Source organism: Podarcis muralis, chromosome 11 (genome assembly GCF_964188315.1).
Source record: "Podarcis muralis chromosome 11, rPodMur119.hap1.1, whole genome shotgun sequence".
Taxonomy (NCBI): domain Eukaryota; kingdom Metazoa; phylum Chordata; class Lepidosauria; order Squamata; family Lacertidae; genus Podarcis; species Podarcis muralis.
The window spans coordinates 66,655,992-66,675,891 of record NC_135665.1 but is presented as its reverse complement, the minus strand read 5'-3'; the positions used below and the strand labels follow the sequence as shown (position 1 = coordinate 66,675,891).

Sequence of the window (19,900 nt, the reverse complement as noted above, 5' to 3'; positions counted from 1 at the left end):
CCCCCCAGTTCACTGGCTCTCCTGCCCTGGGAGAGATAGCCATTTGTCAAAAAAAGAAATATAGGAAGAGCAGCAGGAATAAACTCAATTAGACGTGGTAATTTAAGGGTCTCCCCGAATGAGGGAAATGGCCCTGTTCAAGGATCCTGTCGATGGAGTTGGGTACATGCTCAGCATCTTTGAAGATCTATTTGCTTACTTCAAAGCCCAAAGAGAAAATGAGCAGAGCATCTTCCAAGCTCAATACAATGGAATGAAATCTCTCCTGCCCTGAAAATAAAGTTGAGAAATGGTAAAAAAGAAAGAAAGAAAAGCTGTTTGCCATGTGACCAGGGTGGATTTGAATGAAATCATATCAATTTAAATCAATTTGATTTCAATCATGATTTCAATCACTAGTCAGGAAGACTTGATTTCAATCCTTTTTCTTACAGAAAGACTCCTTCTTGCTGATATAATCATAATATTTGCAACCAGATGAAGGTTTCCTTTTCAGAATAATAAATTTTCAGAGTAGTTTTTACAGTTATATAAAAAGTTACTGATTAGGTTATACTGTTAGAAATACCTAGACAGATAATTATGAAATTATTGTGAGGTTTAATAAGTTAACTGTTTATACTTGGGACAACTTTTCTGCTGTACTTTATCGGAAGGAGAAAAATAATAATTTCCTTAAGAACAATTTATTTAACTAAAACAATAACATTATAGCAGATGTATCCATGTTTGTTAACTGATGTGGTTAAACATTTTTTTTAAAAAAACTTAGAGTGAGTTTTAGCACACATGAAAAACTTAAAACAAATCCTTATTTCCTGATGAATAGCTTTTGGACTACAATATAACTTAAATAGAAAGCTATATTTAGAAAGACTTTTCCTCCGAAAGCATTTTATTTTAAAAATCCAATTTAAATTTTTTAAAAATCCAATTTAAATTATTATTTTTTAAATCATTGATTTTTATCCACCCTGCATGTGACTCCTGGAACTTAGGTTATGGGCACAAAAACAGAAAGTCTAGTCGCCAGGTTGCCCTTATTACAAGGGAGACTTGGAAAGTTCTTCCTGATATTTCGCTGGAATCCCCGTTGGGCCTTGCATCCTTTGGTCTGGGCCTCCCCTTTGGGGCAGCAGAAAAGGAGCTGGCTCCTTCTTCCGTGTGGCTTAAGGTGCCCATCATGCCATGGGGCACAGTGCCTCATTCAGCCACCGCACAAGAAGCTGGTTTTCACTGGGCGGGGGGAGCGCAGCCATGTTCAATTCCAGGTGGGGGCACACCTTTTTCTCTCCCGCCCCCCCGACTGAGTCCCCCCCCCCCTTTGCTCCCAGACTTGTACAACATCAGCAATTCCCGCGGCAAAGTGGGCACCTTCTGCATCTTCAAGGCCGTCTACAAGATTGGTGAGGACATTGTGGGCACCTTCAACTTCTCCGAAGGGGACATCCCATGCCTGCAGGTGAGGCTGGGGGGGTGGGTGTGCCCTCCAGGATGGCAAAATGGGTGGGTGGGTGAGTCGAGGGTGTGGGGTGCCAGTCGGGTGCTCACCCGGCCTCTGGGCTTGCCCTCTGCTCTCTGGCCGCTAGTACCTGGTGAGCCTGCAGACGGAGGAGCGGATCCAGGAGGCCTTCCAGCACCGGCGCGGGCAGCCCGTCTCCTACAGCACCCACGCCCGCCACCAGGAGTCCTGCCTGCACACCTCGCGCACCAGCTTCAGCCTGCCCATCCCGCTCAGCTCTGCCCCGGGGTTCAGCACCAACATCGGTGAGTCCTTCCAGGGCCCGGGAGGGAGGGGCTGGGCAGCTTTCAGGGGGGCGACTGCTTTGCAGGCAGAAGGGGCATGGGTGGGTCAACCTTTTGCACCAAACTGCAGAGAGCTGCTGCCAGTCAGTGCCCAGGGGGCAAAGCTGGGCAGTCCAGTACGCCAGCTCTGAGGCTGGTTCCTGTGCCCCTAAACCAGAGGGGGCTGCTGCTGGAAGCACCTCTTTGACCCCCCTGTACCAGCCACAAGCTGGCACTCTCCTGGCACCCCTGACCCATGGGCACCCCCTCCTCCCTGCCCCCTGGCTGGCTGTCACCCACTGACAGAGGGAGCCCCCAGATGTTCTCGCTTCCCTTGGTTTGAGCAGAAGGGGTCCTTGCTGGCCCCCCACACCTGGGAGCCAAGTGCCGGTTCCGCTCTCCCTGCTGGTGGGGGGTGAGTGGAGGGGGCTATTCCGTGGGAGCAGCCCAGAGCGCCTCTGCTGATGGCACCCCCTCTTTGCAGTGTCCCTGAAGTGGCGGCTGCACTTTGAGTTTGTGACGTCCCGCGAGGCGTCGCAGCGGCAGGCCCCCCCGGAGGGCCCCCCCTTGGAAGAAGCCTCCCGGTGGTCGGGGGTGGAGCAGATGGACGTGGACACCTTCAGCTGGGACCTCCCCATCAAGGTCCTGCCCACCAACCCGCTCCTGGCCTCCTCCGTCTCCCAGGTCCCGGGAGCCAACTCCCTCACCATCTGAGGGCTCCTCTGCGTGTCTGAGTGTCCTGTTCCTCCCTGTGTGGCCTCAGAGAGGCATGATCCTGATTTGGGGGGGGGGGCGACCTTTGGCTGGAAGGTCTGGGGTGCAAGCGGGGGTGGGGGCTCTTCAGCTGGGCTCCCTCCCTCTCCCTGCCCCACTCCCCGTCTGGCGTGTGAATTTCTCCCATGGAGAAGGGGGCGCTGCCTCCGACCTGCCCTTGTCCTTTTTTCCAGAGTGTCGTTGGGGGGGGGGTTACTGTGGTGAAAAGCGGGAGGGGCTTCCCAGCTTCATCTCCCCCAAGGCTGTGTTTTGTGTCTGTCGGTTAATAAAAATCTGCTGCAATGGCTGCCCCCCCATACTCTTTGCCCAGGAGGGTGGGGGCCACGGGAGACCCTTCCCCTCCTGCCCATCTCTCCCCCCCCCCTGCAAGAAATCCACGGCACCAGAGCCTTTCTGCTGTTTCATGGGGTCTTTATTTGAAGAGTCAGACATGCCCTCTCTACGCCCTAAGGAAGAGCTTTGGCTGCGGATCGCGCCCATCTCTGGGTCAGGCCCAGCCCTCTTCCCTCATGGCACCCCCCCACCCCTGCACAGAGTGGTCTGGACCCCTAGGTCTCTTTAGTGGTTCCCTTTAGTGGGTTTTTTGGGAGGGGTGGGGGGCTTTGGCTGCTTAACAGAGAAGCCAGCAGACTGGGGGGGGGGTGAGGGAGAAGAAGCTGGAAATGGGGGGCAGCAGCCCAGGACCTTCCACACCCCCTGCCCACCCCATTTTGGATATATTGGGGGATAAAAGCAGGCCCTATATCTGCAGGGGTGGGGAGCCAGCCAGACCCCAATTTCTGGGGGAATTTATGGCAATGGTGTCTGATCAGGAGAGGGTCCGGGTGCTGGCCCCCTCCCCGCTTGACATCTGGAGGAGGAGGGAAGGGGCAAGGTGCCCACCCTAGGCAGAGGTGGGCAGTAAGCAAAGCTGGGGGGAGTTCTTGCTCTACAGGTGTGTGGGGGGGGGGTCCTCTGGTGATGGTGGCTAGCAAGGCCCTCTTTCTTTCTTTCTTTCTTTCTTTCTTTCTTTCTTTCTTTCTGGGTGCCTCTGGCGCTGCTTCTGCCCCCCCCCCTCAGCGCTTCGCTTCCAGGCTCTTCCTCCCCAGCTGGGCCTTGGACCCCCCTCGGCTGCCGGGCTGCTGCTCAGGGGCCTGGCCGGACCCCCAGCCGGGCTCCAGGTTGTTCACGCAGGGCAGCCTCGGCCGGCCTTTCTGCACCAGCGAGATCTTGCAGGCCCGGGAGTCGTAGCGCGCTTCGCACCAGGCGGGGAAGTCGACCGGAGGCTGCATCCTGCCAGGAGGAGAGGGGGCAGTGAGAACATGGGGAGAGGCTCCCGGATCGGGCCCAGCCAGTCCAGTGGCTCTTGAGCTCCTCAGAGCAAAAGCAAACCCCCCCTTGGCCTACTCCCCCCCCCCCATGGCACTGTGGGCCTGATCCAGGCTCCCTGCAGCCACTGGGTGCTGAGGAGGCCCCAATCCTCCTCCTGCTTTCAGCCATGCAGCTCCCCTCCTTGGGGTGGTTGATGTGGGTGGGGGGCACGCTGGGCCCCACACGGCCCTGTGGCTGATTTATGGGGGGGAGTCGGGGGGGGGTTGGCAGGGAGCGAGGAGGAGGAGGAGGAGGCATCTCTCCCAGACACCCGACTGCCTCTCGGCTTGATCCTGCCATCCCTGCAAGGAGCTGAGCTGGGGCTGTGAAGGTCCCCCCCCCCCCAACTTTGCCCCCGCTAGGCTGGGCATGGGGGGCCATGGGGCTGGCTCTGTTCCCCCAGTGAGACCAGCGGGAGAGGATTCGAACTCTGCTCTCCCTGGCCCTCTGAGCGGCTGCGCCAGGCAGTCCCATCCCCACTCAGAAAGGGGGGTCAGACTTCACCCCTCCTTGGGCAGGTGGGTTGCTTCTCAGTGAGCCCCTCCAAGAAGTGTGGAGTTGGGAGGGACCCCGAGGGCCATCCAGTCCAACCCCCTTCAGTGCAGAATTCTTTTTGCCCATCGTGGGGCAAGTCTCTCGCCCCTGAGATGAAGAGTCTCACGCTCTGCTAGACATCTCCTCAGATCCCGGGCTCAAATCTGCTCAGACGGCAACACCAGGTCCCAATCCCTGACTTTTGCTCGCCTCTCCCGGCTCTTTCCTGTGCCCCAGAAATGACCCCTTTGCTTGGCCTTGGCCCCGGGTGCCGCGATGCCAGGAGAGCCTGGAGCGAGGATGCCTCAGGGGCCAGGACCCCATTTTCACCCTTGGGGGGCCGCTTCCAGGTGCCTCACCTGCCCGGGCCCCTTCCAGGTGTGGTGCCCTCCAGGAGCTGCTACTTGGGGGGGGGGTCTCCTTGCGTTTCTCCTCCCAGACACGTGCCCCCTCCCTGCTCCTTGTGCCCACATGCACCCCCCTGGCCCAACTCACATGTCGCAGCAGCCCACGCCAAGGGGGTCCAGGCAGAAGCACTTGGAGCAGTTGGCATCCTGCCAGGACTCTCCGGGGCCAAAGTGCTTTTCCTTGTAGAGGCAGGGGGCTGGAAGGAAGGAGGGAGGGCGGTCAGGGAGGAGGGCTGGCGCAGGATCTGGCCCTCGGCTCTGCCAGCTGCATTCTGCCAAGCGGGGAGCCCCTGGCTGCTCTTGGGCCACTGCCAGTCTCCTCCTGCCTCTCAGGCTTGTAGGGTGGCAAGGGACACCCAGGGGTCATCCAGCCAACCCTCTGCGATGCAGGACTCTCGGCTGAAGGAGCCCTAACAGATGGCTGCCTGGTCTCTGCTTAAAAAAGGGGAGCCTGTTCTATGGTTGATTCACTCTTTCTGTCACAAGGGTCTTCCCAAGGTCGAGTCTGAATCTGCTCCTTTGCCATTGGAAGATTGATTGATTTTTTAAAAATAATTTTTATTAAATTTTGCAGTGTTGTATTCATCACCATAGAGGGACGTGGGTGGCGCTGTGGGTAAAAGCCTCAGCGCCTAGGGCTTGCCGATCAAAAGGTCGGCGGTTCGAATCCCCGCGGCGGGGTGCGCTCCCGTTGTTCGGTCCCAGCGCCTGCCAACCTAGCAGTTCGAAAGCACCCCCGGGTGCAAGTAGATAAATAGGGACCGCTTACTAGCGGGAAGGTAAACGGCGTTTCCGTGTGCGGCTCTGGCTCGCCAGAGCAGCGATGTCACGCTGGCCACGTGAGATGGGTTGTGCGCCCATCTCAGTGTCTTCGGACAGCGCTGGCCCCCAGCCTCTTGAGTGAGATGGGCGCACAACCCTAGAGTCTGTCAAGACTGGCCCGTACGGGCAGGGGTACCTTTACCTTTATTCATCACCATAACATTGTTCACAAAAAGAAAAGACAACACCCCCAGATCCACACCCGTCCCCACAAGTCCCCTCAACTTTCTCTTCTGGTTTCTTGCAAATTTACTTCTCCTGCTTGTTTAATTGTCTTTTCATACAGCTTTCTTAAAATAAAAATAAAATGTTACTATATTCTTATCATTATTATACCTTGATTGTTCTCTAATTGCCTCTAGACTCTATTTCAATTATTACCATACATTCTCTACCTTGATTTTGTCGATTGTAAGGGCTCACTCCTCAAAGCCTGCGAGTGAGTCCATTTCCTTGCAATATTTCTGTACATTTGAAGACTAGTGCTAGCCTTGGGTAGCCTCAAGGCTGCATAGCCCAAGGGCGCCTGATGGCCGTTCCTGATCTTCCAGTCTCTCAAGGCCAGTCACGTGGAGCAAGATTGTTTTCTCCTGTGCTAGATGGTAGGACTCGAACCCAAGTCACAAGAAAGGAGATTCTGACTCAACAGCAAGGGAAACTTTCTGGTGGCAAGAGCTGTTTGACAGAGGAACCTTCCTTGGAGGTTTTTGAGCAGAGGTCGGGTGACCCTCTGCCAGGGATGCTTAGTTGAGATTCCTGCGCTGAAGCGGGGTTGGACTGGATGACCTTTGGGGTGACCTCCACAATTCTCTGCTGTCCCTCCCCTTGGCCCCCCGCCTGTGTCCCCCACGGCCGCCTCACCTTGCGCATGGAAGTAGCAAAGGGCCCTTGCTCCTGGCAGCTGGAGCAGGAGCGCGAGGAGCAGGCAGCCCCTCAGGGGGGCCCAGAATGCCGCCGCTGCCCCCAGCCTCGCCTTCGCAGACATCGTGGGGCTTCCCGTGGGTCTCTGGGCTAGGCTGCTTCTCCTCCTGCCTCGGTCTCCCTGCGGAATGTCTGCCCCACAGGTGCTTATAAAGGGGAGCTTTATGGGCCTGGCCTCCGGCTGACTCTCCCTGGCAAAGTGGCAAAGCTCATTTCCTGGTCGGAGGCACGAAAACAAGAGGTGGGACGGGGATTTTTTAACAAGCTGCGAAAAGCTGATTCATGCCCTCCGGGAAGGCCTCCAGTTGGGAGCCCCAGAGGGGGTGCCCTGCGGGGCATCGAGGTAACTCTCCTGTGACCCCTCCACCACCGGGGGAAGAAGCCAGCCAGGCCACCCTCCTCCTGGCAGGGATGTAAGGAGAGCCTGCAGCCGGATCAGGGCCATTGCCCACCTCGCCCAGCATCCTCTTCTCCCAGTGGAAGACCACCAGCAGGATTCATGCGCAAGAGCCACGCTCTCCCCTCCTGCCATTTGCAGCAGCATCGCTTCCTCCTCTGAGCCTCTGGGGCATGGGATGCAGATGCGCACAGCTGCACATCCCCTCTGAGGAAGCCAGCGCCCACGGGCACAGGGGGCCATGAATCTTGGGCCAGGCGTTGGGCTGGTTTACGTTTTGCAGCCTTTGAAATGTGCATGGGAGGGAGAGCATTGGCCCGTATTGCTTTTGTCTTATCTTGTGTTTTCATTTTGTATTTTTATGTTGTGAACTGTCCTGTGATCTGATGGTGGTATACAAATTTAGTAAATAAAATAATAGTAGGTTTTTGGGGGGCAGCGCATGGAATCAAGCCCAGAACCAAACTGAGGGCCAGCAAAGGCCTCTCAATGCTGCCCCCCCCCCTTCATAGCCACCACATTCGGCACTGGCAGATGTTTGGTTCAGGAAGAATCTCTTGTCTGCTTCCCTTCTGTCCTGATGACAATATTTGGCGGCTCATTTCAGTTCCTTTTGCGAAGTAAGAGCCATTTGACAGTGGAACAGACGACCTCGGGAGAGAGGTGGTGGCGTCTCCTTCACTGGAGGTTCAGAAGCAGAGGTTGGGTGGTCCTCTGTCATGGATGCTTGAGCTGAGATTCCTGCATTGCAGGAGGTGGACTGGGGTCCTTTCCAACTCTACGCTTCTAGGATTCTGTGACTCTCCTTCACTGGAGGCCTTTAAACAGATGGAGCGGCTCTGCATCAGGGATCCTTGAGCTGTGATTCCTGCATTGCAGGGGGTTGAACCAGATGGCCTTTGGGGGTCCCTTCCAACACTGATTTTATGGCCTGAATTCCTTGGCTGTGCCCTTTTGGGGGGGGTGCAGCGTGGCAGCTCTGTGTCGGGGTTCCTCTTGGCTCCTCTCTTCCCCCCCTCTCCCTGCCTGGCTGCCCTCTCCTTGCTTGGCACCTTTCCTGCCTCTCCTGCCCCCCTCCTCCCTATCTCTCTGCCCCATAGCGTCACCCAGGCCCCTCCTGGACTCTTGCTCCACTGCACATCCCAGTGGCCAAGCCTCTGCCACAGCAAGATGGTGGGGCAGAGGAGGAGGTGGGCTTCCCTGCCCCATAGCACTTGAGGGCCGCCCCTCTCTGGCATGGCTGAACTGCTGGGAGAAAGGGAGGCAGTGGGGGGGTCTCCCCCCAGCTCCCTTGCAGCCCCATCTGCCCCATGTGCCCCTCTCTGATCTCTGCAGGCAGCCTTTGAAACAGGCAAGGCAAGGGCCCTGGGTGGGCACCCTGGCACCCAAGGGGGCATCGCAGCTCCCAGCAGGAGGGCAAACCTCTGTTCGACCCCCAGGGCCAGGCTGGCAGCTGCCGCGCAGGAAGCAAACAGGATGCAGGATTCCGGCTGGCAGCGGGCACTGCCAAGAGATCCCCATGCCAAGGCAGTACTGCCAGTGCTGTTTTAGGCATGGAAGGGGCTTGGCTCCAGAGCCCCAAATCTCGGGGTGTTTTCTCTGCAAACACCAGCAGCTTCCAAGAAGCGCTCGCTTTGGGGCTGGGCTGGGCGGCTTCCAAGGGCCCACCTGGGCCAAGAGCAAAGTCCCAAGACTCTGCCCCCAGGCCAATGGGGGGGGGCCTCCCTGGGTGCCCTTCTCCTCGCCCCAACAGCTGGGAGCAGCCGCTCCCTGGGGAGTTGGCTGGGCCAGGCTCCCTCCTTCCCAGGAACACCAGTCTCTTACTGCCCCCCTCCGCCTGGCCTGGCCTGGACCTCCTGCCGCCCTTGAGCAGCTGGAGAAGGAGCCCTTTGCTGGGCTGGAGAGGCACCATTGCAATGAGCTGCCTGTTGGCTGCTTTGTGTGAGGGAAGGGCAGGGGGGCCAGCTCTGCCTGGGGCAAGAACACGCTGTGGGGCAGCGAGTCGGGTGGAGGTGGTCCCAGCAGCTGAGTCGGAGCCCGCCAGGTGAGAGGAAGCATCCCTGAGCAAATGAGGAGAAAGATGGGGGTGGGAGTTGCATGGCTTTTGGATGTGCAAGGTGGCCTCTGCAAAGTGGGCCCCAGCTCCGCCAAAGGTGGCTGGAAGGGAGCAGGCAAGCGCCAAGTGGCTCCAAGGGCGACCACAGAGACTGAGGCCACCAAGACTTTTCTGACTGTCCCCTGAGGCGGCTGCCTTTGGGCTCCCTGAGAGGCGGTGTGGGGTGAGGAGTCCAGCTTGGCAAACTGGAGGGGCAACGGGGAAGTCTCCTGAGACAACAAGAACACAGGAAGAGCTTGGTTGCTGCGTCAGGCCAAAGGTCCCCCTCCAGTCCTGCACCCCAGTCTCGCCGTGGCCACAGATGCCTCTTCTGAGAAGTCCTCAGGCCAGACCGGAGGGCCAGCTCTGCCCTCTCATCCTGCGGTTTCCAGCAGCCCCTGGGATTTCAACACGGCCGGCCTCAGAGCTACCAGCCGCCTAAAGGCCTCCCATGTTGTGCCCCTTTTCAAAGCCTAGGGGGACGGGTTCTGGTCATTTTGGGGGGCCTGATATGCCTCCTGATCAAACTGGCCACCAGAGTCAAAAGTGGATTGGTATGAATTTTTTTTAAAAAAAATGTTTTTATTTAATATTTGAAGAACTAGCAAACAAATTTAACAAGATACAACTTGACGGTTGTTCCATCAACGTTGAAAATGTTCCCAGTGGGTTCCAAAGGAGCCTTAAGATGTCTAGCATAACAAAGCATTGCAATTTCACAAGTGTTGGTGCTGACCTTTACAGCCCTAAAAGGCTTTGGTCCAGTAGACCTGAAGGAGCGTCTCCACCCCCATCATTCTGCCCGGACACTGAGGTCCAGTGCTGAGGCCTTCTGGTGGTTTCCGCACTGAGAGAAGTGAAGTTACAGGGAACCAGGCAGAGGGCCTTCTCGGTAGTGGCGCCTTCCCTGTGGAACGCCCTCCCATCAGATGTCAAAGAGAAAAACAACTACCAGACTTTTAGAAGACATCTGAAGGCAGCCCTGTACAGGGACGTTTTTAATTTTAATTATGCTTTTATATTTGTTGGAAGCCATCCAGAGCAGCTGTGGCAACCCAGTCAGATGGGCGGCATATAAATTATTACTGTTATTTTTATCCAATAGCCCTCTCCTCTATGAATGTGTCCCATCTTCTGTTGAACCGCGACAAAGTCATCTAGGTTGGTGGCCGTCACTGCCTCCTGTGTAAGGGGGATAACAACGACAACAATAACGATAATAATAATATCTATACCACCCTTCATCCATAGTAACAAAACAACCCCCAATATCAACCCCCCAAGTTTAAAAGGCCATAGAATTCCCTGGTATAACTATTTCTCCTCTGCCAAGATGCCTCCCTTTTTGTGAGCGCACGGTGCTTTGCAGAGCAGCCTGGCAGCCATGCCAATTCACTTTCCGCTCCCTGTGACCCTCTGCGCGGAAGCGGGTCCTCTGCTAGGGCCGTGCCCTCCTTGCCCCCCAGGCCGGGGCCTTTGCCCTCTTCCAGAGAATGGTGGGACGTGACAGGAAAGACCCCGGGAGTTCAGGGCCCTAGGCTCTGGCACCGGCTGCCCAGGCAGGAAAATAGCCGCCTCCGCGTGTCAGGAGGGACGAGCGGCTGGCACCCCATAAATCCTCTCCAGCAGGTGCTTTGCAGGCTCTGCGAGGAAATGAGCGCATGGTGGTGCTTCCTGTGTGGTGACTCAGAAAGAGTCCCGGGAGAGCGCCTCTCCTTCCCGGCCGGGGAGGGGGCTCCAGGAAAGTGCCACTCACCTGGCAGAGGGGATGCCCCTGGGAAGTGGGGGGGGGGGTATTATTACTGGAGCAGTCAAGTACAACCTTTCCCTGTTGCCTGGAATGGACACCCAGGGGAAGGTGACTCTGGAGCTTCCTCCTCTTGTGTCGTAGGTTTACGATATTGTGATAATCTTTAAGATTGTCATTGTCCCATACAGAACAATGAAATTGAAAAAAATCTACATCAGACATTCAAAACCAACAAGCCTGCTATCCCAGCTATCCCAGCCTGGTTAGCCCCCTAAAAACTCGGATGCCCCATAATTAAATACAATATACTCCCCTAGAGACTGCCTTACACAGCATTTAAAACCAAAATCGCATTTGGATAGAAACAGTTTCTCAGGCGGCTAGTCCTGGCCTTTATAACCCTATACCTTCTTCCAGAAGGCAGAAGCTGAAAGAGATCATTTCCGGGGTGCACACTATCCTGCACTATCTCTGCAGCTTTCATATAGCACCTGGAAGCATAGATTTGATCCAAGGTGGGAAGAGTGCACCCAATTATTCTCTCCGCAGTCTTTACAACCCTGGACAGCATTGTTTTTCCCCTGACCATGCAGCTCCCAAACCACACACACAGACCATAAGTTAATGCACTCTCAACAATGCAATGGTAAAATGCCACCGACAGGTCATTTGAGAGATTGCAAAGGGAGTGTGCTCTGCTGTTTACCCACTGGAGTGAGCGAGGAGGGATCATATCAAAGCACTATCTTGTCTCCCTACCTTCCTTAACATTCCCACAGGAAGGAGCGGGAGGGGTGCTTTGGGTGCAGCAGCAAGAGCACCCCCACCTGGAGAGATGGAGCCTGGCAGGGGAGAGGACAGCAGCACAGCCTCACCGGGGTCTTTTCCAGCAACCCCCAGAAGGCTGAATTTCAAACATGGGTGCTTGACCCTCCAAGTCGCAGCCTCTGGCCTAACTTTAGAGAGACATCTTGAGCAGATGCCATTTCTAGGTGTGCCCCTGAGATACCTGTGGGGCTTCCCACCCCCCTCCAGTCCTTGCAAGGCAGAGTGTGCCCACCCGCTTCTCTCTGGGAAGGAGCGCCCCCCCCTCCAGAAGAGAGCACCTGCAGAAGGCCCAGGTTCCATCCCTGAAGGCCCCTCCAGGGGGCGATGGTGAGGCTGCTCTGAAATCCTGGAGAGTCATTGCTGCCGGTCAGTGTAGACAAAACTGGGCTCGGTGGACCGGGGGTCTTACCTGTGCATCTGCCTGCCTGTGTGGAGGGAGGCAGGTGGGGAGTGTTCCTGCAGAGCATCCCATGCAAGGGCTCTGAGCAGCCCCCTGCCAAACAGCTTCTTTGAGGTTGGGGGGCATGAATAGCTCAGCTTGGTTTGGGAGGAGGCCCCAGCTCAAACCTGCTCTCTTGGGGCTGGGGGAGCAGTGAGCTCCAGCCCCTCTTCCTCCCCCCCCCCCCCAGTCTCCCAGTCCCTGTTATTTTTCCTGGCACAGATATTGAGAAGCGGAAGGGGCTCCCGCAGGCTGGCCCAAAACCCCCGGAGAAGAATGTTCCAGAAACTCCAGGAAACATCTGGCCTGGTGGGTGGGTGTTGATGCATCGCAGCTAACCTGGAGCCCACACACTCCTGCGCATTCTGCTGAAGCAGATTTCCACTGACTGCTCGGTGGTGCTCTTGTATTTTTCAGGTCTTACCCCTGAGAGGGAGGATGGTTTGAAATGCAGAGAGCACTGGATCTGCAACGGATCCTTTGCATCCCCTGGCAGCTGCTCCCTCCTCCTCCTCCTCCTCACAGATTTGGAAGTGAAATAAAAAAATTAAGGTGATATATATATATATATATAAATATATAAATGTTCATGGATTTGCCAGGCAAACACATACATAAATGTATGGGCCACATGTCTGAGGCAGCCCAGGAGGGCAGTCCTGGAGGCATTTTGGCTCCCAAACTGACCAAATGTTTTCTCTGCAAGGTCAAGGAAAAGGAAAAGCCTCCCCATTGCCTTTTCCTTCACAAATCCTGTCTTAAGGGTGTGTCTGTGTATGAATACGGTGTGAGCCTGTGACTGGCTCAGGAACTAAGTATTTATCATTACAAAAGACTGGCCAGGCTCCCCAGGGTATCCAATCAAGTAAGCATTAACAGGTAACCTGTCAGACGAGATAAACAACACCACACTCAGATTTCTGATGTAGACCGCCTTTTCTGTGATGTAGGTATGTATCTGGGGGGTGGTCTTAGGTTACACCCCTTCTGTGATGTATGTATGATGTATGGAGGGGTGGTCTTGAGCTCCAGGGCAGGGAATTTAAAATGTCTATATAAGGGCAGGCACACCTTTGTTCGGGGGCCTTCTCTGTCCTCCTACGTGTGAGGAGAGCACCCTGTTGCAACAGATCAATAAAGATCAGGCTTACGAGCTGCTTTGCTTCTCAATATTCTCTGCTTGGCCTCTGTTCTTTTCTCCGACCGATGGAGAACCTACAAAGGACTCTATAAGGGCTCTTGTGTCCCCCATAAGGGAATAAGGGCAGATTTCCGTTTATTACAGGAGGGACCCCAGGGGGCATCTAGTCCACCCCCTGCAGTGCAGGAATCTCAACTCAAGGGATCTCAACTAAATCTCCTGCTGCCGCCCTTTGCCTCCAGCTGATCTAGGAGGAACAGAAGGTGCAGGCTGAGAATGTAGGAATCATGAAGCCTGTGGTTGGCTTTGATCCAAAGTCTCCCTTGGACTCACCAAGCAGCAGGAGGCCCAGTGAGGGCTGAGCGAGGGACTTGGGTCAGGAGAGGAGAAGTGGAGGACTTCTAGAGCAGAAGTCTAGAATTGCAGAGTGGGAAGGAATCCCGAGCATCATCTAGTCCAACCCCTGCAATGCTACTCCCATGCGCCTGGCTGGGTGGAGCCCCACTCCCCCCACACAGGGAGGGAGGAGAGAAACCCAGAACATTGGTGTGCAAGCTCTTATAAAGACTTTTGCCCACCCTGTAGCTCAAGACCACCCCCCCAAAACACCATCCATACATCACAGAAGGAAGTGGTCTCCAGCAGAAATTTGAGCGTGTTGCTTCTCTCCTGTCTGCCAGGATACCTGATAAGGCCTTATCTGATTGCCTTTTCTGGGTATCCTGGCCATTCCTTGGGAGATGGTAGATCCTTAGTTCCTGAATCTCTTCCGCATATTGAGAGTGTGCTCAGCTGAACAGATACTTGCCAGGCTGTATTTACAGGGAGGTGTAAGCCCCTACGGTCCAAAGACCACTGGGAAACTTTCCCCTTCTCCTTCCTCCTTGCAGAGAAATATTTGAGCTCCATTTGGGAGAGTCAAAATGGCTTCAGGATTGTTCTCCTGTACTATTTCAGACACGCGGTTTATATACGGTACTTGTTAGCCTTGTACATTTATGAACATTTATGTTCTATATAGAAGGCCTTAGAATGCCTATAACGGAGTTTAAGGCACTCAAAAGAGCAGATGGTGCTGCTGCTCTGGAAAAGCACCTGCTCAGAGGCCAGAGATTTGCCCACCTTGGGGGCATGGGGGTGGGGGAATGGAGGCAGCCTGGGGGTCCAGCCCAGGGCAGGGGGCTCTGCCAAGGGTGGCCCAGGCAACCCAGTTCATGGCCCCCGTCTGGAGTTGGGAGCCCGAAGGCAGCAAGTCCCCCTTGTGAGCATCTGCCGTGAGGAAGTTCTCCCTCTGGCAGGAGCAGGAGCCTCTGCTGCCCCGCCAGCCAGAGGCGGAAGGTGCCCAGCCCCCCCCCCCCCCAAGGCTTAATGAAGTAATGAGGCAGCAATTAGTCACGTAGGACACAAACCTCCTCTCCTAATTTCCTTGCTGCTTTTCCTTCTGGGACCCTGCCTGGCACAGCCTCATGAGGCGGAGGGAGTCTTTCATCAGCGCCCCCCCCCCCCGCAGGGTCCCTCTGAAGGACCCCCACCCGAGGGTCTTTTCAGCCCACCTTGAACAGGAGTCTTCCAAGGTGCTCTGGAGGGGAGACAGCTTTGGGGCTCCCTTCCTAGAGAGGTTGGACTGGCTGCCTCCTTCTTGTCCTTTGGGCTTTTGAGTTCTTTTTAATATTTATGCTTTTATGGTGAGGTGATGTTTTTTATTGTAATTATCTGTATTTTTAATAAACCTCTCTGTATATGGCTTTACTTCTATTGGCACTTGATTGCTTTTTAATTGCAGCTTCCCCCCTACGTTTTTAGCGGTTTCTATTTTATCTGCAAGCCATCCAGGGTCCCTGTGTGGCTGAGGGCAGAGAGACTCTGTGTTGGCCAGAGAGCACTTGCGTTCTTCACCCTCCATCCCTAGGAGCCTTCCCAAGGGAGCTCTTTCCAGAGGAGGAGGAACTGCAGGTGCAGAGAGACGCTGTTTGCTGTCAGTAGCTGGTTGGTCTCCCCTCTGCTGCCCCACCTCCAGGCCAAGGAGCCCTCAGGAGGGAGTTGCTGCCATGGGCTTTAGGGGTTGGGGTATTTTAATGAGCGAAAGATTATGAGTCATGGGGGTGGGAAGAGTGTGTGTGTGTGAACTCATAAAAACTTTATTGAAAGATTTAAAAAATGCATAATTACAAGTGCAGAGTAAGATAAGACACAAAAATAAATATGGTATTTATAAAAATGAACTTAACAGTGCTCAGTTTATTTTTTGGTTGCTGTATTGTTAAGGTTGTTAATATTGTTTTAATCCAGCATGCCTGAGCTCTGCGAGTGCGGCTTTCTCCCGATTGAAGGGCAGAGTGTTTGAGGACTGGGACATTCACAGGAAAACCAAAATGCTTGTTTACAAAGCTATTGTACTACCAGCCTTACTGTCTGCTTGTGAAACGTGGACCACTTATAAACGCCATCTCCAACTCCTCGAAAGATTCTATCAATGGTGTCTCTGAAAATTTTTACAAATCACTTGGGAAGACAGGCAAACTAATGCCAGTGTCCTGGAAGAAGCAAAGATCACCAGTGTTGAAGCAATGATTCTTCAACATCAACTTCGTTGGACTGGTCATGATGTTCGGATGCCTGACTATCATCTTCCAAAGCAACTACTCTATTCCAAACTTAAAAATGAGAAGTGTAATGCTGGTGGTCAACAAAAGAGGTTTAAAGACTGTCTCAAGGCAAATATTTAAAAATGTGGTATAAACACCAACAATTGGGAAACATTTGCCTGTGAGTGCTCCAACTGGAGAACAGCCTTGACCAAAGGTGTCATGGGCTTTGAAGACACTTGAACTCAGGACGCAAGGGGGAAAGGTGCTAAGAGGAAGGCAAGCTTGGCAAATCCACACCGTGATCAACTCCCGCCCGGAAACCAATGTCCCCACTGCAGAAGGACATGTGGGTCCAGAATTGGCCTCCACAGTCACTTACAGACTCACTGTTAAGACAGTGTTCATGGAAGACAATCTTACTCGGCTACAAGGGATCACCAAAGAAGATAGATTATAAATATTGTATTGATTTGTTAATCATATAATGCGTCTTTTGCTTTAATTGTGATATTTAGTTTATGTTTTAGCTGTTCTTTGTTAACAGCGTTTTATAGATTGCGATTGTTTCACTGATTATTCTATATGATTTATGCTGTATTTGTGATGCTTTATTATGCTCTATCATTATTGTGATTTAGTGTTTGTAAGCTGCTTTGGGATACATTTGAATGAAAAGAGGCATAGAAATATAATAAATCAAATCGGAAAGGCGGGATATAAATAGATATAAAATAATAATATTCGTGTTCAAGAGTCTGCACATCATGTTTGCACCCGTACGGCTGCTCAGGACGTTGGTGATTCACTTGGAAGGTCCCAGGGCCCCCTGCAAGACCCCGGCCCTGCAATGCGCCCGTCACCTCATCTGAATCGGCCTCCCTCTGTCCTGTTTCCTCCAATGCTGGTGGAGCTCTTCTCCCCTCCCCCCATCAGGCTGTCCAATGTCTGAAGTCACCTGCAAGCAGACCAAGATGGCTTTCTTGGCCTCAGGACAGACGTTTACATAAGGATGTTGGAATTTCCTTCAGACAAGAACATCTATTCATAAGTTATCAAGATGCAGTTGACTTTGGCCTCAGAGGGAATTCCTGGCTGATGGGACGTCTCTGGAGCAGGTCGGTTATCTGACTCTCTTGGGCATGTGTGGCCCTTCACAGCAGACAAAGGCAGCAAGCAGGAGGCCTCAGCCGGGAGCATTCGCTCTTTCCAAAGGGGCGGCGGGGGGGGGGGGGGGAATGATTGCCCACTCCTCACAAAAACAAAGCTTCGTGCATGAGGGTTGCTCCAAGCAGAGCTGCAAAGCTGCAAAGGGTGAAATTTGAACAGAACCCATTTCCAGGATTATTTTCATAGATATTTCATAGAATTGTAGAGTTGGAGGAGACCTCAAGGGTCATCTAGTCCAGCCCCCTGTAATGCTGGAATCACAATTAAAGCACTCCTGACAGGTGCGCACCCGACCTCCGCTTAAAAACCTCCAAGGGCCCACCACCTCTATGGCTGTTGACCAGCAGCGCACCGTCTTGACTCCATCATGCTCCCCTGCATGGTGTCCTGAGCACCTTCTAATTATGGTGGTCCTGGATCCAGCAAAGGTTAAAAAACGAATGCAGGATTCTGTTGCTGAGCTAGTCAGACAAGTTCTTTTGCAAGATAGTGGCCACAGCCTGCCATCTGCTTATTGGCACCTGTATTTCTCGGGAGGCAGTGGAGGAGTCTTCCTTTGGGGGTGACGTTTATCAGTGCCTTCTGTGGGTCTAGAGACCAGTACAGGAGAGAGATGTTTTGTGGCATCTGGGGCAGGTGAAGGTGTCCGCTTGCAAATGCACCAGAGCGTTTCTTCTCTCTCTGCTCCTTCCAGTGGTCATTCCGCCTCCGTTGTCTGAAAGGGATTCCCACACAGCAGGATTGATGTTGCCAGCCTTCATGTCTCGTTTGGGTATAAGAGCAACACCAAAAAACCTTAATAAAAACTAAGAAAAGAAAAGTACTGTATGTGCTGATGGCAAGGAAGCTGCATTCCCATCACTGGCCAGTAGGCGGCACTCTCAACCTAGACAGGCGGGACCAGGAGGCGCTGCTGGGACCCCCCCCCCCCCCCCGCTGCTTTGTCTCCCTGGGCTCCACCATGACCAGCAACCTCTCCATCGATGCTGAGCTGGACAAGCGTATTGGCAAGGCAGCTACAGCAATGGCTCGCCTCTCCGTAAAGGTATGGGAGAATGTGATGCTGGTGACCAAGACCAAGATGAAGGTCTACCATACAGCCTGCTGCTTAGTGGAAGTGAATCTGGGCAACTTGCAACCCTCAGGAGTGATGCCTCAGCACCTTCCACATGCACCGTGTCAGGGAGATGTGGGGCATCAAACGGCAGGGCAGAGCTTCTGGCAAATACATGCTCTCCCAAGCCCAGGTTCCCAGCACGTCTCAGTGATGACTTCTTCTTCAGATCACCAGTGTTGAAGCAATGATTCTTCAGCATCAACTTCATTGGACTGGTCATGTTGTTCGGATGCCTGATTATCGTCTTCCAAAGCAGCTACTCTATTCCAAATTTAAAAAGTGTAATGCCGGTGGTCAACAAAAGAAGTTTAAAGACTGTCTCAAGGCAAATCTAAAACAATGTAGTATAAAGGTAAATGGACCCCTGACCTTTAGGTCCAGTTGCAGACGACTCCGGGGTTGCATGCTCATCTCGCTTTACTGGCCAAGGGAGCCGGCGTACAGCTTCTGGGTCACGTGGCCAGCATGACTAAGCCGCTTCTGGCAAACCAGGGCAGTGCACAGAAATGCCGTTTACCTTCCCGCCGGAGCGGTACCTATTTATCTACTTGCACTTTGACGTGCTTTCGAACTGCTAGGTTGGCAGGAGCAGGGACCGAGCAATGGGAGCTCACCCCGTCGCGGGGATTCGAACCACCAACCTTCTGATCAGCAAGTCCAAGGCTCCAATTGGAGAACAGCCTTTACCAAAGGTGCCATGGGCTTTGAAAACACTCGAACTCAGGACACGAGGGAGAAATGTGCTAAGAGGAAGGCGTGTTTGGCAAACCCTCACCGTGATCAACTCCCACCCAGAAACCTATGTCCCCACTGTGGAAGGATGTGTGAATCCACAATTGGCCTCCACAGTCACTTACGGACTCATTGTTAAAACCATGTTTATGGAAGATAATCTGTCTATGCTGGCTTGGTCATGTACACAGAATGGAAGGTGGCAGGATTGCCAAGGATCCTTCCCTATGGGGAAACAGGCCCCTTGGGAGAACAACTCCACGTTACAAGAAGCATGCAAAGGTGACGTGAAGGCTGGAGTGACACTCGCAGTACCTGGAGACAGTCAGATACAGCAGTGACCAGAGGAGGGATGACGGCTGGGAGGAGCAAAGAGAAGAGAAACGCCCTGGTCCATCTGCAGCAACACAACCAGGCACCTTCATCTGCCCAGTTGCAACAAAACATGTCTCTCCCTTATCGGTCTCCGCAGCCACAGCAGGCGCTGCAAGCTCCCAGCCGTTTGACTCCACCCCCAAAGGCACACACCTTCCTTGTCTCCCGAGGCAGACGGGTGCCCTCAGCTCTGCTGGCCATTGTGATGTCCTCCCCCGCCAAGTCTTTGGGCTGGACCAAAGTTCTCTTCCCTCTGTGGCCAGTGGAGAACTATGGGAGAAGGAAGACTCGGCCAGGACAGGGAGTTCCCCACCAGCCCAGCCCTGCCCACACCACCTTCGGGACCCCAAAACACGTCGGTGCCGGGTCAATTCGCGGCCATTCCTGGAAGGGGTCCAGCCAGGAGCACCCGTCTCCCTCCCGCCGCTCCTTTCCCGAGCTTCGGCAACAGCATCCCTAGGCGGAGGGATGGGGGGGGGGCGCCTCCCGCTTGCCTCCTTCGACACTCCGGTGATGGCGGCGAGGGCTCCCCACATACTCCCCTCCATCCAGGACATCGACAACGCAGAGGAACCCGAGGAGGAGGAGAGGCGGAGCGTCGCCTCCTTCTGCCGCCAAGGCTGCAGCCACTTCGCCCGCCTCTCCGAAGCGCCGCGAGCATTTGGCCTCGTCCCTCAT

At 54.1% G+C, this 19,900-nt stretch overlaps 2 protein-coding genes across 5 annotated transcripts in view; one reads left to right on the top strand and one right to left on the bottom strand.

Annotated features, from left to right (window-relative positions):
* The window catches only part of RGP1 (RGP1 partner of RAB6A GEF complex), a 13,428-nt gene extending 7,426 nt beyond the window's left edge, over positions 1–6,002 (top strand). For all 4 annotated transcript variants that reach the window (XM_028749593.2, XM_028749592.2, XM_028749591.2 and 1 more), the window contains 3 exons: positions 1,335–1,462; positions 1,590–1,767; positions 2,270–6,002. In XM_028749593.2, coding sequence (XP_028605426.2) covers positions 1,335–1,462; positions 1,590–1,767; positions 2,270–2,499 — 536 coding nt within the window. In that variant the 3' untranslated portion in view covers positions 2,500–6,002. The remainder of the gene's footprint in view (positions 1–1,334; positions 1,463–1,589; positions 1,768–2,269) is intronic.
* On the bottom strand, positions 3,539–19,900 carry MSMP (microseminoprotein, prostate associated). The gene is made up of 4 exons (XM_077935965.1): positions 19,717–19,900; positions 6,534–6,714; positions 4,939–5,211; positions 3,539–3,831 (listed from the first exon to the last, which is right to left on the bottom strand). The coding sequence occupies exons 1-4, from the start codon at positions 19,898–19,900 to the stop codon at positions 3,615–3,617; spliced, it is 855 nt and encodes a 284-aa protein (XP_077792091.1). The 3' UTR covers positions 3,539–3,614.